The following is a 14,708-nucleotide window of genomic DNA, read 5'->3' as shown; positions in this document are numbered from 1 at the left end:
TCTTTGTTCTAAGAAAAACAACCACAGCTTAAACTTGTAATCGAGGATCACAGGAAACCACAGGTATTTAGCTTCATGTTACCTATCACTTGTGTGGAGCAATTACCTTTACACACATGATACTTAAGCCAATAGCCCACTGACCCCTACGACATTCAAAAGACCAATGATCCTGAACAATGCCTCCATCTCCACACTCCCCATATAGATACTCAAACACACAAAAACTCCACAAAATGAAGTCTGGACTCCAATAAAGGCAAGGGGAACTGGGCAATGGTAATGAAGCTGTGGGCAAGATCAAAGTGGCAGTTCTCATTGCTGGAATCATTCTGGCAATCTTTCCTTCACACGTTCTTCCTAAAATATGGTGAACAGAACAGCACGCAATGCAGCAGTTGTTCTCAAACGAGTATAATCAGATCAGAGTGGCAGAAGGAAGGTGTTTGCAAGAATAAGGATTTTTAAGTCAAGGTTTGCTTAATCCAAGGAGAATGAATTGGATGTTGCAATATACTTGATGATCTCAAGTTTATTGAAGCCAGAAGATTAGCGGGCAGCCTGGAATGCATTCGAAAATTCTCACACCTGGAGGGAAAAAGTCACAGTTGATTGTTTTGGTAGCAGAACCGGAGAAGAGTGGTGTCAGGCAGTTATAAAGGTTGAATAGATGGCCTTAATGTTGACACACGTATGTGGTCCCAGCATCAATTAATTTCAGTGGCTATGTTTGCACACTCACATTTGCAAAGGAGAATGATGAAGAAAACAGTTAGGGAACAGATTTTGTGGCTGGGATATTAGGTAATTGCTCTGGTCTTCCAATATTTCAATAGTGGAAATTTATGTTGCTGAGAATTGATGTGGTCAGGCATTGTTCACATATGTAGATTAGATTTAAATTGGTTTAAACTTGATTTAAACTAGGTGAACATCTGGGGGACAGTGACCACTGCTCCATGGCCTTTAGCATTATCATGGAAAAGGATAGAATCAGAGAGGACAGGAAAATTTTTAATTGGGGAAGGGCAAATTATTAGGCTATAAGGCTAGAACTTATGGGTGTGAATTGGGATGATGTTTTTGCAGGGAAATGTACTATGGACATGTGGTCGATGTTTAGGGATCTCTTACAGGATGTTAGGGATAAATTTGTCCCGGTGAGGAAGATAAAGAATGGTAGTGTGAGGGAACCATGGGTGACAAGTGAGGTGGAAAATCTAGTCAGTGGAAGAAGGCAGCATACATGAGGTTTAGGAAGCAAGGATCAGTTGGGGCTATTGAGGAATATAGAGTAGCAAGAAAGGAGCTTAAGAAGGGGCTGAGGAGAGCAAGAAGGGGGCATGAGAAGGCCTTGGCGAGTAGGGTAAAGGAAAACCCCAAGGCATTCTTCAATTATGTGAAGAACAAAAGAATGACAGGAGTGAAGGTAGGAACGATTAGAGATAAAGGTGGGAAGATGAGCCTGGATGCTGTAGAAGTGAGCAAGGTCCTCAATGAATACTTCTCTTCAGTGTTCACCAATGAGAGGGAACTTGATGACAGTGAGGACAATATGAGTGAGGTTGAATTTCTGGAGCATGTTGATATTAAGGGAGAGGAGGTGTTGGAGTTGTTAAAATACATTAGGACGGATAAGTCCCTGGGGCCTGTCAGAATATTAACCAGGCTGCTCCACGAGGCGAGGGAAGAGATTGTTGAGCCTCTGGCTAGGATCTTTATGTCCTTGTTGTCCACAGGAATTGTACCAAAGGATTGGAGGCAAGCAAATGTTGTCCCTTGTTCAAAAAATATAGTAGGGATAGTCCAGATAATTATAGACCAGTGAGCCTTACGCCTGCAGTGGGAAAGCTGTTGGAAAAGATTCTTAGAGATAGAGTCTATTGGCATTTAGAGAATCATGGTCTGATCAGGGACAATCAGCATGGCTTTGTGAAGGGTAGATCGTGTCTAACAATCCTGTTAGAGTTCTTTGAGGAGGTGACCAGGCATATAGATGAGGGTAAAGCAGTGGATGTAATCTATGTGGATTTTAGTAAGGCATCTGCCAAGGTTTCACACGGTAGGCTTATTCAGAAAGTCAGAAGGCATGGGATCCAGGGAAGTTTGGCCAGGTGGATTCAGAATTGGCTTATCTGCAGAAAGCAGAGGGTCGTGGTGGAGGGAGTACATTCAGATTGGAGGGTTGGGACTAGTGGTGTCCAACAGGGCTCGGTTCTGGGACCCCTACTTTTCGTGATTTTCATTAATGACCTGGATGTGGGGGTAGAAGGGTGGGTTGGCAAGTTTGCAGACGACACAAAGGTTGATGGTGTTGTGGATAGTGTAGAGAATTGTTGAAGATTGCAGAAAGACATTGATGGGATGCAGAAGTGGGCTGAGAAGTGGCAGATGGAGTTCAACCTGGAGAAGTGTGAGGTGGTACACGTTGGAAGTACAAACTCCAAGGCAGATTCAAAGTAAATGGCAGGATACTTGGTAGTATGGAGGAGCAGAGGGATCTGGGGGCACATGTTCACAGATGCCTGAAAGTTGCCTTACAGGTAGACAGGGTAGTTAAGAAACGTTATAGGTGTTAGCTTTCGTAAGTCAAGGGATAGAGTTTTAAGAGTCGTGAGGTAATGATGCAGCTCTATAAAACTCTGGTTAGGCCACGCTTGGAGTACTGTGTCCAGTTCTGGTCGCCTCACTATAGGAAGGATGTGGAAGCATTGGAAAGGGTACAGAGGAGATTTACCAGGATGCTGCCTGGTTTAGAGAGTATGCACTATGATCAGAGATTAAGGGAGCTAGGGCTTTACTCTTTGGAGAGAAGGAGGATGAGAGGAGACATAATAGAGGTATACAAGATATTACGAGGAATAGATAGACTAGACAGCCAGCGCCTCTTCCCCAGGGCACCACTGCTCCATACAAGAGGACATGGCTTTAAGGTAAGGGGTGTGAAGTTCAAGGGGGATATTAGAGGAAGGTTTTTTACTCAGAGAGTGGTTGGTGTGTGGAATGCACTGCCTGAGTCTGTGGTGGAGGCAGATACACTAGTGAAATTTAAGAGACTACTAGACAGGTATATGGAGGAATTTAAGGTAGTGGGTTATATGGGAGGCAGGGTTTAAGGGTTGGCACAACACTGTGGGCTGAAGGGCCTGTATTGTGCTGTACTGTTCTATGTTCTAGACCCCCACAATCCTGTGGAATCCATTTTCCTCCAATTCTGACTTGCTTATAAACCTTACTACTATTGCCCCATGTGCACATATATTGGCTGTTTTGATCCTTAGGTCTGGACTTTCTTCATTCAGTCTCTTTGCCATTCAACTCTCTTTTTCTGGAAAAAAAGTCACAAGAAGTGGAAAACAACAGGTCCAGAATACATTAGGAGCTGAAAGAAATTAGTAAGAGTAAATATTAAATTCAATAGAATAATTGATGGAACTGAAAACCAATATATCACCAGGACCTGATGGCCTGCATCCCAAGGTAAAAGAGGTAGCTATGGACATAATGGATGTTCTGGTTGCCAAGTTTCAATATTCCACAGATTCTGGAATGGTTTCCACAGATGGGAAAGTAGAAAATGTAATCCCACTAAGGATAGGTGAATGGATGAAGACATGCAGAAGGAACATAATGTGGAAAAACCTGAGGTGATTCAAACTGGTGGAAAAGTTAAAAGATCAAAGATGCACGCAGCAGCTAAAGTGTTTTCACAGTCCCTGTGCTGCTAAAATGACCCATAAGTGTTGCTGGAGAAGAAAAAGACTGTAAACATGTTTTTTTAAAAATATGAGATACGACCAGGCCTTGGAAGTACTGACATTCCTCTTTCAAGTTCGTTGGAAGATAGTGAAGACACTTGCCTTGCCGTTCAGTGACGACAAACAACCTGCTGTGTTGAAAGTGCATGTCCTTGTCACTAAGTTAAAGAAAGTTATGCACCTCCCTTTGGAGGTCAGATCTGCTGGCTGACCGCATTCAATTTCCTTAAATACTTCTGAGGTTAAGCGTGACTGGCAGAGCAAAGCACGTCTGTTGATCTGTAACATGCATCCTTTGTTCTAAGTATATATACAACAGCTGTCAACTAATGATTTCGAACATGACTGATTAAAAACACCTTCCATTCCTCCAACTGTACAAGTAATATTCCTAACATGACAATGAGCTAATATGATGTTGTTACGACAGCAAAATTACTTTTATAGTTGGAGAATCTGAAGCCTGAAATTTAAAACTACTTTATAATCTTGGTTTGTGAGTTCAACTGAGCATAGGTCGAATCTTTTTATAGATGTAGGGGTTTAAAATCCTTAAAGGGAAAGGCTTTTTTAAATGGTTTAACACAGGCTTGGTAATGTAAAATAAAATAAATCTGACTTTTTATTTTATATTATCAAGCTTTAAAAACTTCCTTTGGTGCTAAACTACCTTTCATCTCAATGATGATTCTTAATGAGATATCATTTCATAGGAAGGCTAGGCGTCCGAACAATATAGAGGGCAGGAAATGAGAAGGTATCTTTTACTTCTGGTAGTAACAGTTCCACTTGATGCAATACATTGTGCACATTAACCACACTGTGAGCTTGGGAGTGTTTTTAATGGGCAATGGCACCCACGGTGAGAAATCAGGATCATTACGAACTGAGTCATATGAGCCAATGATTTCTGAGAATGCATCAGGCAATGTGCCAGTTGATTCAATTGAAATATAGGACAAATTAGAACACTATCAATACTACTACAGTACCTTAAAGCTGTGTATTAGTTCCTAATAGTTATTGCGAGAGGAGTTCATCCAGTGTACGCATTCTTTTGATTGACTGTAAATGAACAAAATCAGTGCAGACACCTAGCATAAATAATAGGCTACCTTCATACCTTACCGATGTATCCAAACATCGTCTATCATCCAAATCTTCATTTCCATTGTAACATTCAAGATGACTGTCGATAACTTCAAATTCTTCATTGTTCCAAACTTGGTGAAGTAGTGAAATAGTTTCATTTTCACTCACAGCCATTGCTGGCATCTCCAAGACTGAATGCTTGAAACTGCAGAGAGCAAACAGGTCTGAATTGACTTCAGCTTTTTTCTCACCAACTATCAATGACAGAAATAACTGCTTTTTAAACACAAGCATATGCAACAGACGCTATTTAAAAACTGCTCTTCTCAACCTACTTTCCATCTTTGTTCCATGTCTATAATAGTCATAACCAATATCAGAAAAAAATCCATATTGATTGTTCATCCACATCATCAATTGACAAACCCATTATCCTTTTATTCTGCAACTAACAGGATGGCAGAAGGGGTAATGGATAGATCTTGCTCTTTTTTCACCTATTAATGTCAATTATGTTAAATGTCAACTATCTGGGCTGTTTAATTACCAGCAGACTACAGTATCTTGCATTCAAGAAATAGGTTGAAAATTATTACCACACTGAATTGTTATGACATATGAATTATGGAAATCAAAATGGAAGAGCTTCGAAAATAATATTTTTGGCATTAAATGGTATGTATTCAGCAGGTTTATATGAGAAACAATTATTCCAGAAAGAGAAATATTCAGTAAAATACTGGTTGTGCAGTTTATTAATAAGAGGACATTGCCGGCACTAACTCTCTTAAACTGGTGTGGTTTAGGGAATTAGTGCTTTCTGAAAATCATTGTTGAATTTGCTCCCATGTCTCTTTATGGTGTTGTGATTCAAATCATCACAATGTGTGTGATGTAAATTATTTCCCCCATCCACTCTCCAATGCTTCTCTCAATTACCTTAAATTTATGCCCCCTAGTGACCAAACCACTTAACAACAGCAAAAACTGCTTCTCCTTATTAAAGCCATCCAAGTACTTTGTAATGTTGAACACCTCCACTAAATCTGCCCTAAACTTTTTATTCTCTGCATTCATTGCTTTGCACTCTCTTCACAAAGTTGAAACTTTGTACCAAACTGCTGAATTTATGTTATAGCTATACAGTTGCACGTCTAAATAAAACTGTATGGGGGGGGTTGGGGAAGTGAAAATCCCCAGTACTGCCAGAAATCAACATGATCAAAATGCATCCTAAAGGTTCTCTGGGTAACAGATGATCTCCTCCTGACTCCAGAGGCATTCCAGCTATTCCTATTCTGTGGAAGTGTTTCTGAGATTCTGACACTAGAGTGGATACTTCAGTATAGCATAGGCTACAACTTTGATTCTGAATCGAGTCAATGCCAAATCCAGCCCAGAGCATTGGCTATAAACAGGGTCCATTGAAATATAATAAAGAAATATTATTGCAAACAAATCAAAACCAAAATTTAGTAACTCAAATTGGAAGTAATGCATAGGACAGAACCTTATAATAGCCTTTGGAAAAGTATGGTTGAATAGTTCAAGTTTGACAAGTACCAATTGCATGTTATCTGAATACCATCCAGGTGCACATTCCAACAGTGCAAGAGTATTAAAACTGGTACTGTATCTTGTCTAGCTATTGCAGGAACAGCTGTTTTTTTTTTAAATTCCCACTGCTCTTTGTCACCGCAGCAAGCTGATGGTCTTCCTCCATGTTGCAAGCAGATTTAACATCTTCATGTGACCCTTTCCAAAATTTGATAATAAATGTTGTAGTTGCCCACAATACAAAGCTGTCCACAGAGAGGACGTAGCTAAGTTCAAACATATTTCTCCTTAGGATCCCTGATGTGTTTGCTATTCTCCAAACAGCTGCTGTTGATTAGTGGAGTAACCAGGGAATGGTGTGGAACTTGAATGTCATGACTCGGTGCCAGCAGCAAGTAAGGCAGTTATTTATACATTGGGCTGGTGGTGGGGGGCGGGGGAGTGGGTACAGCAGAGCAAGAGGGAGAAAGGGGAAGAAAGGTTAGAAAGTTTCCCACAGGCAATCAATTGTCTATAAACAAAAAAACTGTGAAAGCACCAGGCTCTTCTGCTCACATCAATGTCTGAAAAATAACCCTAACAATTTTGCCACAATTTTTCTCAAACCAGCTTTTTGTAAAGTTGTTTGTTGTTATTTTGTGAAATGTTCCAAATGACTTCTTGAGCTGTGATTATTTTTTTTGGCGTTGAACTGGTTACTGTGAAACCCATGTGATTTATTGAAGTGCATGCCTCACAGTTTAAATTAAGATGCTATTAGTGTAAACAGTGTCATAGCAAGCTAGATTATTTTCGGGTCTTCTTCAGCAAGTGCTAACTTTAGCTCTTCTGGTAGAGGGTTCTTCCCTTCCCACAATGCACTCATATCCACAGTCCTGGACAGATCAATTGTGGTGAAGTCCTCCGTTAGGCAAGATTGCCTTGCAGGTCATGTGGCTGAGCGCAACACAGCAGTTAAACTCCGAGAGACGTGCTCTAGAATGCTAAATTGTTTAAATGTCAGGACTGGACTTTGACCCACGGTGCTGAAGTACAATGCATGGACATTGTCATTCTGTGGAAATAAAGACAAGAGTGCAGTCTTTCAAGAAGGCAAATTTCACTTTTTTCTGTAAACAGGGACCCTGAACTGTTTTTCAGTCCATAGTTACTGCATTACTAAAGGACAGTCTCACACTCACACATACACACACCAGAAGTATTATTAAACAAGATGATGATCAAGGAAACTTCTCTGCGAAGGGACCCTGACTTACGAGGAGAGTTTGCTTTCCTCGCCCGTGGCTGTGATTTTGTTTTGCCATCACGATTCAAGAAGAGGTTGAAATCTTTCCAGCAAGCACAGGTTTGAAACAATTCTCAATACCTTGACTCTTGGTTCTGTTCCGGTTATACGGTGTCTTCTTTGCTAGTTGCTATTAGTATATGAAAATCTTTAGAGACAGCTATTTGCATTAGTACCAACAAATTCAAGATCAGGTTGAAAATGCTGAGACAGGTTAATCTTTCACCAGGGGGATAGAGAGAGAAAGGAGAGAGAGTGATTGTGCATTTTGATTGCTGCTTTTATAAAGTAGTTTGCAATTATTTTTCCAGTTTTAACCTTAACCATATATGGACATCATTTAGGTTGAGCATTGAGGGAGGGGGTTGGGCTCAATATTCCTTCTGCTAGTATGTTGCCTTTTCCATACATATTTAAATTAATACTATTTCAAATACTCTAGATTTTGTCTGTGTTCTGCTCTACAGAGGGACATTTAAAGGAGTCATCCCTAGAGGGTCCAAAGGTAGGCTTCATGAAAACTATGCTGGCAATCATTAGGAGTTGGTTAGTTCCAGCTGTTTATGCATCATCCACCACTTTTAAATTTGCTTATTGTATCTTTTAATTATGGCTAGAGTTTTCCCTGCTTCTTTGCTGTCCTTTGCATTATTATAACACCATTCAGCCTCCATGTCAGTGCTGCCCTTTCAATGAGCCAGGTAGTTTCATCTTCCCACTGTTTTCCCAAAGCTCTGCAAATTATTCTCCTTTTTTTCAAATATTTGTGCATATTTAAAGCTGATGCAGAACCTGCTTTCCCCACACTTCCAGATAGTGTATTCCAAATCATAACAATGAAAATTCATCTAATCTCCCTCTTACTCGGTTGTATATCTTTTAGCTGTGTTCTCTAGTCCTATCAAGGGAATTAATTTACCAGTCAAAATGAAATAAACTTCACATTTTCAAGCTTAAGTACTTATCCAACAGTGCTATCGTAAATGGAGGCTGCTGCTAGATCAATAAAACTTATTTCAAAGCTCTGCTCAGGTGAAACTTCCTATTAAAATGGAAGCATCTGTTTGCAGAATGTTTCACTCAAAAATAGAGTCTAAATTTGACTATAACCCCAGGAATATTTGACAGTTAAAAACATGGATCACGGGAATTAAATCAAATAAAAATTACGCCAAACCCATTATGTATGTAGCCAGGTTAATTCGTGAAGTGTTTTTTCAGGCTTAGAACTTCAAACACTTCAGATTTCTCATGAATCTGTTTCCTATAAAGTGAAATCTTTTTGTTACTGCCTGAAGAGGCAACAGAACCATATAATTCATAATAAGGTAATACTGTTGAAGGGTCTTGGCCTGAAACATCGACTGTTTACTCTTTTCCATTGATACTGCTTAGCCTGCTGAGTTCTTCCAGCATTTTGTGTGTGTAACTAGATAATGTTTGCCTTGATTGGTATGCAGAGTGCAACAAATTGCACTCTACCCCATTATAGACTACATCATAAAGGGAGTCTTCAGCATATTAACGTGTATATGTATAACCATGTGGAAAATCGAATTAAATAAGTACAATATGTCTTCAATTCTTTATAGATTGAGAAACAATACAGATCTATTCTCCATCTTAAATGTGGCAGACTTAACTAATTCAGTGCAGATTCTGCACAATATGCAATGTGCAATAGACACCTGAAGGGTTGCCTTGTCCACATAACTGATTGGAGTCCACACTAAATGGGGTCTGATCCAGACTAAACACTATGTGTACGACACTCTGAATGAAATCTCTAATAGAGAACATTGGAATGGACTTGTGTGAATGTAGACCATGTGACAGACTAAATCCAATCTAAGCGTTTGACCAGAAGCAGAGTTCATGGAAATTCGGGCATTATTTCAATGAACCCTGATTTCAGATCGGCTGGAGTCAGAATTATGTTTATTATCATTGGCTTATATGATGTGAAATTTGTTACTTTGCAGCAGCAATTCGGTGCAAAAACATAAAATTATGGTAAATTCCAGAATAAATAAATAGTTCCAGAAAAAGAATAACGATCTGTGTTCATGGAATCTAATATAAATGAGAAATTTTCTTCATCATCCAGCAATTTCTGCTAGCAAATATGGGAAGTCAGAGGGCCTGCTGCCCCAAAATGTATTTCAAATTTCTAATCTTTTCTTCTATCAAGTAGCCAAGTTCTAAATTGTACCATAGGTGGCAAAAAATACTGTTTGAAGAATTCAGTTGCTAAAAGCCCTAACAAAAACAAACATTATATGTTATAATAGCAACTGTTCATCTTCAATACAAAATTATTCTCATTCACTTCAAATGTAGATATAGCTGATGTTAACTGTTACGTGTTTTAGGCTGAAATAATTAATGCTTATTTAACCTTGTACTACCATGGATCAGACACTTAGAATTATGCTCCCAGCTCACAAGTATACCACCATAACGATAACATTGTCATTATTTACAACACATATTAGTGGGGCTCACCAGTATTTAGTGGAGACTTGGACTAAAGGACAAGGGCTTTCAGTTAGAAGGGTGGATTAAATTGGAGAAGTGCAGAATCTTACTAGCTTAGACTCTTTTAAAAAAAGAAGCTACTCTTTGGTTAACTGTGACCCCAGAAAGCTGACAGAAGCTATCTGTAATTATCTGTAATTGGAGATCTATGGTGAGAAGCATTCAGAAATTGATTCAGTGCATAATTGGGAAGTTACCTTTTATTATATAAATCTATCTTTTCTGAAAAATATTTTGAAGTTTCTAGTTTTCCTTTGCCTCCTCAGTTAATTTTAAATTCACATATATGGCATCTGGCATATCCAGTCATAAATTGGCTGACAACAATATGGTTCTGTAAGGGAAAGCAGACCTTTCCTGTCATGTGCCTCAGTAGTGGAAGTATTGCTAATACCCAAGCAACTTGCATTGTTATGACAGCTTTATGGAAGCATAAAGCAGATACAGTGTTTTGACCAAAATTAGAACTGACTATGTCCATAGATGTTGCTTCGAAGAACTGACAGAATTCCTAAATTGGATTGGGAAGAAATATTTATTAAACCCTCTGAATGACTTGATTCTGTTTCTGTTAAGGGTAAGTATGCTATCCAGATAGACAAATGTATATTTTTTCCATAACTTTATTTGAAATGGAAATCAATTGCATTTTTTATCCGTTAGTTAACTATCGACTGTATAATCCAATGTATAACATTTGAAATAACCCACATACAATTGTTCAATCCTTAGTGATTAAACATTACAAATGGTGCGGGCTTACCTAGTGATTTTTATGGCAGCTAGTTATTGCAAATCGCGCAAAGGTCACCCGTAGTTAATGAACCAAAATCTGGACAACAATCAAACATAAACTGTTACAGACCAAATAATATTCATATCATAGAATTTACAGTATGGGAGAATCACAATGCAAGAGAATCTAACTGCCTACCCAGTATTAAAGTTACCATTCCTCTTCTCTCGGGGGTTACAAGTGACCAGAAACACAACTGTGCTAACCATGTCAAACCTGTGAATACAAGATCAGATCAGGAACCAGGTATCATATTGTAAGTAACTCACTTCTGACTCCCTAAATACTTTTCACCACCCACAAGGCAAAAGTCAAGAGAGTGATGGAATCCTTTCCAACAATCTGGATAAATGCAGTTCCAGTAACACTAAAGAAGCCTGTGTCATCTTCTTCCTATTCATCACCTTAAATGTTAATTCCCTCCATTGGACCTTGGAACCAGTGCATACAATCTTCAAAATGCAGTGCACTAATGTGCACATCATCTTCCAACCTGCAACCTCCACTACCAAAACATGGGCAGCAATCCCATGGGATAACCTGTATGTGCAAGGCCACTCCAAGTCACACAATAGCTTGATGGTAACATACCGACATTCCTGCCATATCACCGAATCTAATTTGGTGATGAGAAAGAGATTTAGGACAAAGGGATCTAGGAATACAGGTCCATAATTTGTTGAAAGTAGTGCCACAGGTAGATAGGGTTGTTAAGAAAGCTTTTGGGACATTGGCCTTCATAAATCCAGGTATTGAGGTTATGTTGAAGTTGAATAAGACAATGATAAGGCCTAATTTGGGGTACAGTGTGAAGTTTTGGTCACCTACCTACAGAAAAGATGTAAATGAAGTTGAAAGAGTACGGAGGAAATTTACAAGAATGTTGCCGGGTCTGGAGGACCTGTGTTATAAGGAAAGATTAAATAGGTTAGGACTTTATCCCTTGGAATGTAGAAGATTGAGAGGAGATTTGAAAAAGGTATACAAGATTATGAAGGATATAGGTAGTATAAATACAAACAGGCTTTTTCCACTGAGGTTGGGTGGGACTACACCAGAGGTCATGGGTTAAGGGTGAAAGGTGTAAAGTTTGAGGGGAACATGAGAGGAAACTTCTTCACTCAGAGGGTCATGAGAGTGTGAAATGAGCTGCCAGCGCGTGGGGCCTGTGAGCTCAATTTCAACATTTAAGAGAAGTTTGGATAAGTACATAGATGGTAGAGAGATGGAGTGCAATGGTCCCAGTGACAGGTTGATGGGAGAAGGCAGTTGAAATGGTTCGACATGGACTAGATGGGCCGAAGGACCTGAATGACAAAAACATGTGGATAGATCTACATATCTACACAATCACATGGAATGACATTTTCTCATGTTGAAAAAGTTACAGAAAAATACTCTTCCACTCTCTATCACTCAAATGTACGCACATACACAGACAACCCTTAGGTGAGTGAACAGATAAAGAATCCTTAATGATGGTATGCTTTTACTCCATCTTCTTACTGATTTAATCTTAAGTATCAACACAATATCCAAGAAGCATGTAGACATATTATTGCTCTCTACCTGATGTGTAAGATGGCAGTATCTCCAAAACTAATGGGTCAAGTAATTAACCCAAGCCATGCACGTTAGCTTCAGCGAGCGCATCATGAAACAATATGGAGGCAGAATTCAAGCTCTCACTGGACTCCGGTTTCCTACACTTTCTGCCTTATGCCAGTCAGAGAACTGATAAGCGAAGTATTTTTAAATGGTGAGAGATTGAGTATTGTTGATTTGAAAGTGTTTTTGTAAACAAGTCACATAATGTCAATGGGTGTAGCGAGCAAATTGGAATTTTAATTAGATGACAATATATCAGCCATTCTTATGGAGGATAGGAGGAAAGATGTTTTACTGCAATTATGAGAGATCGGATATGGAAGTTTCCATATATGGAAACATGCAGTTTTCAGTCACCTTATCTGAAAAAGGATATACTTGACATAGAGGGAGGGCACTCAAGATTCACAATAGCTGTTCCAGAACTGTTGTGTTTGTTGTATATGAAGAGACTGAGTGGACTAGGCTACATACTGAAGAGTTTTGAAGAATGGGAGGATATTTCACTAAAAGTTGTAAGGTTTGCACAGGACTTAACAGGCTGGATGCAGGGAGAATGTTTCTTCCTGCTGGACAAGACTAGAACCAGAGGTCACAATATCAGAATAAGAGGTTATTCATTTCAGACTGAGATGAATCAGAATCAGGTTTATTATCACCGGCATGTGTCATGAAATTTGTTAACTTAGCAGCAGCAGTTCAATGCAATACATAATATCGAAGTAAAACATAAAATAATAATAAATAAATAATAAATCAATTACAGTATGTGTACATTGAATAAATTAAAAATTGTGCAAAAACCAGAAATAATGTATATTTTAAAAGTGAGGTAGTGTTCACAAGTTCATTGTCAATTTAGGAATCAGATGGCAGAGGGGAAGAAGCTGTTCCTGAATCAGAGTGTGTGCCTTCAGGCTTCTGTACCTCCTACCTGATGGTAACAGTGAGAAAAGGGCATGCCCTGGGTTCTGGGGGTCCTTAATAATGGACGCTGCCTTTCTGAGACACCACTCCTTGAAGATGTCCTGGGTACTTTGTAGGCTAGTACCCAAGATGGAGCCGACTAAATTTATAACCCTTTGCAGCTTCTTTCAGTCCTGTGCAGAGCAATAGGAGAAATGTCTTCACTGAGTATGGTGAATATATGCTCATTAACTCTTGGTCTGATTGCATCAATCTTTACTGCAAGTCAATTCTCCAAATGTCATCAGGACTTACTATTCAAATCTGTTCTGAGGTAAATGGTGTTTTTAGTTTTTCCAAACTTGTCCAAGGAGGGACGGTCATCCAGTGCACCAGCATCTAGTCACTCAGAGATATTATCAAAAACAACGGGCGGTATATAGCAACTCTCATCCAGCAAAATATCCCAATGCCCTTTGCAGGGGTTTTATCCAAAAAATATATAATTCTGGCAATAAGTCACTTTGGTGATACAAGGGCAGATGGCATAAAGCTTGGTCAAGGAGATGAGTTTTAGAGAGGGTCTTAAAGGAGAAAAGAGAGATGGTTTGGCATAAAAGTTTAGGTCCAGTGTTCAGCATCTAACTGTTAATTGTGAAGTGATTAATTAATTTGCTCAAGTGGCCAATATTAGAATGTTTATAGGGCAGGAGGAATTACAGAGATGTGGAGGAACATGATCCAGGAGGAATTTTAAAATTAGGATAAGTGTCATTGTAGTGATAATTAATAAGCCAATTTGTGAGTTTTGTATGACCTCTAGTTAGTGGAGGGTAAAATAAGGGAGACCAGCCAGGAGTGCCTTGCAATAATTGCATTAATAGGTAACAAAGGCATACGTGATATCAGTAGGTAAATAAAAGCATGGATAACGTTTGATGATGTTATGGAAATTGGAAATTGGAATCCTAATAATGGATTGTTATATGAACTGGAACTTAGGTCAAATGATACCAGAGTCCTAAAAGTCTGATCAGTTTCAGACAGTTTCTGGGGAGAGGAATGCAAACCTGCTTTGTGTTGGTACCAAAGATGATGATTCTAGTTCCCCTATCACTTTGTCAGAGAAGTCTACTCATCCAATATCAGATGTTGGACAAATAGTCTG

General features: G+C 39.1%; 1 protein-coding gene and 1 long non-coding RNA gene across 3 annotated transcripts in view; one reads left to right on the top strand and one right to left on the bottom strand.

Annotated features, from left to right (window-relative positions):
• LOC132380230 (uncharacterized) overlaps nucleotides 1-7,885 on the bottom strand; it is a 43,819-nt gene extending 35,934 nt beyond the window's left edge. The window contains exons 1-2 of the long non-coding RNA XR_009507707.1: nucleotides 7,774-7,885; nucleotides 4,882-5,055 (exon numbers count right to left, since the gene is read on the bottom strand). This is a non-coding gene — a long non-coding RNA (uncharacterized LOC132380230). The remainder of the gene's footprint in view (nucleotides 1-4,881; nucleotides 5,056-7,773) is intronic.
• ppp2r3a (protein phosphatase 2, regulatory subunit B'', alpha) overlaps nucleotides 1-14,708 on the top strand; it is a 343,519-nt gene that overhangs the window by 225,909 nt on the left and 102,902 nt on the right. Inside the window, exon 1 of one of the 2 annotated variants that reach the window (XM_059948916.1) lies at nucleotides 7,083-7,752. The exons of the other annotated variant lie outside the window; for it this stretch is intronic. Within the exon in view, the coding sequence (XP_059804899.1) occupies nucleotides 7,621-7,752 (132 nt within the window). The 5' untranslated portion in view covers nucleotides 7,083-7,620. Of the gene's footprint in view, nucleotides 1-7,082; nucleotides 7,753-14,708 lie in introns of those variants that run through there. 2 annotated transcript variants of the gene reach the window in all.

This window comes from Hypanus sabinus, chromosome 2, assembly GCF_030144855.1.
Source record: "Hypanus sabinus isolate sHypSab1 chromosome 2, sHypSab1.hap1, whole genome shotgun sequence".
In the NCBI taxonomy this organism is placed as follows: domain Eukaryota; kingdom Metazoa; phylum Chordata; class Chondrichthyes; order Myliobatiformes; family Dasyatidae; genus Hypanus; species Hypanus sabinus.
Note: the sequence above shows the minus strand (reverse complement) of the source record. Positions and strands in the feature narration are given on the sequence as shown.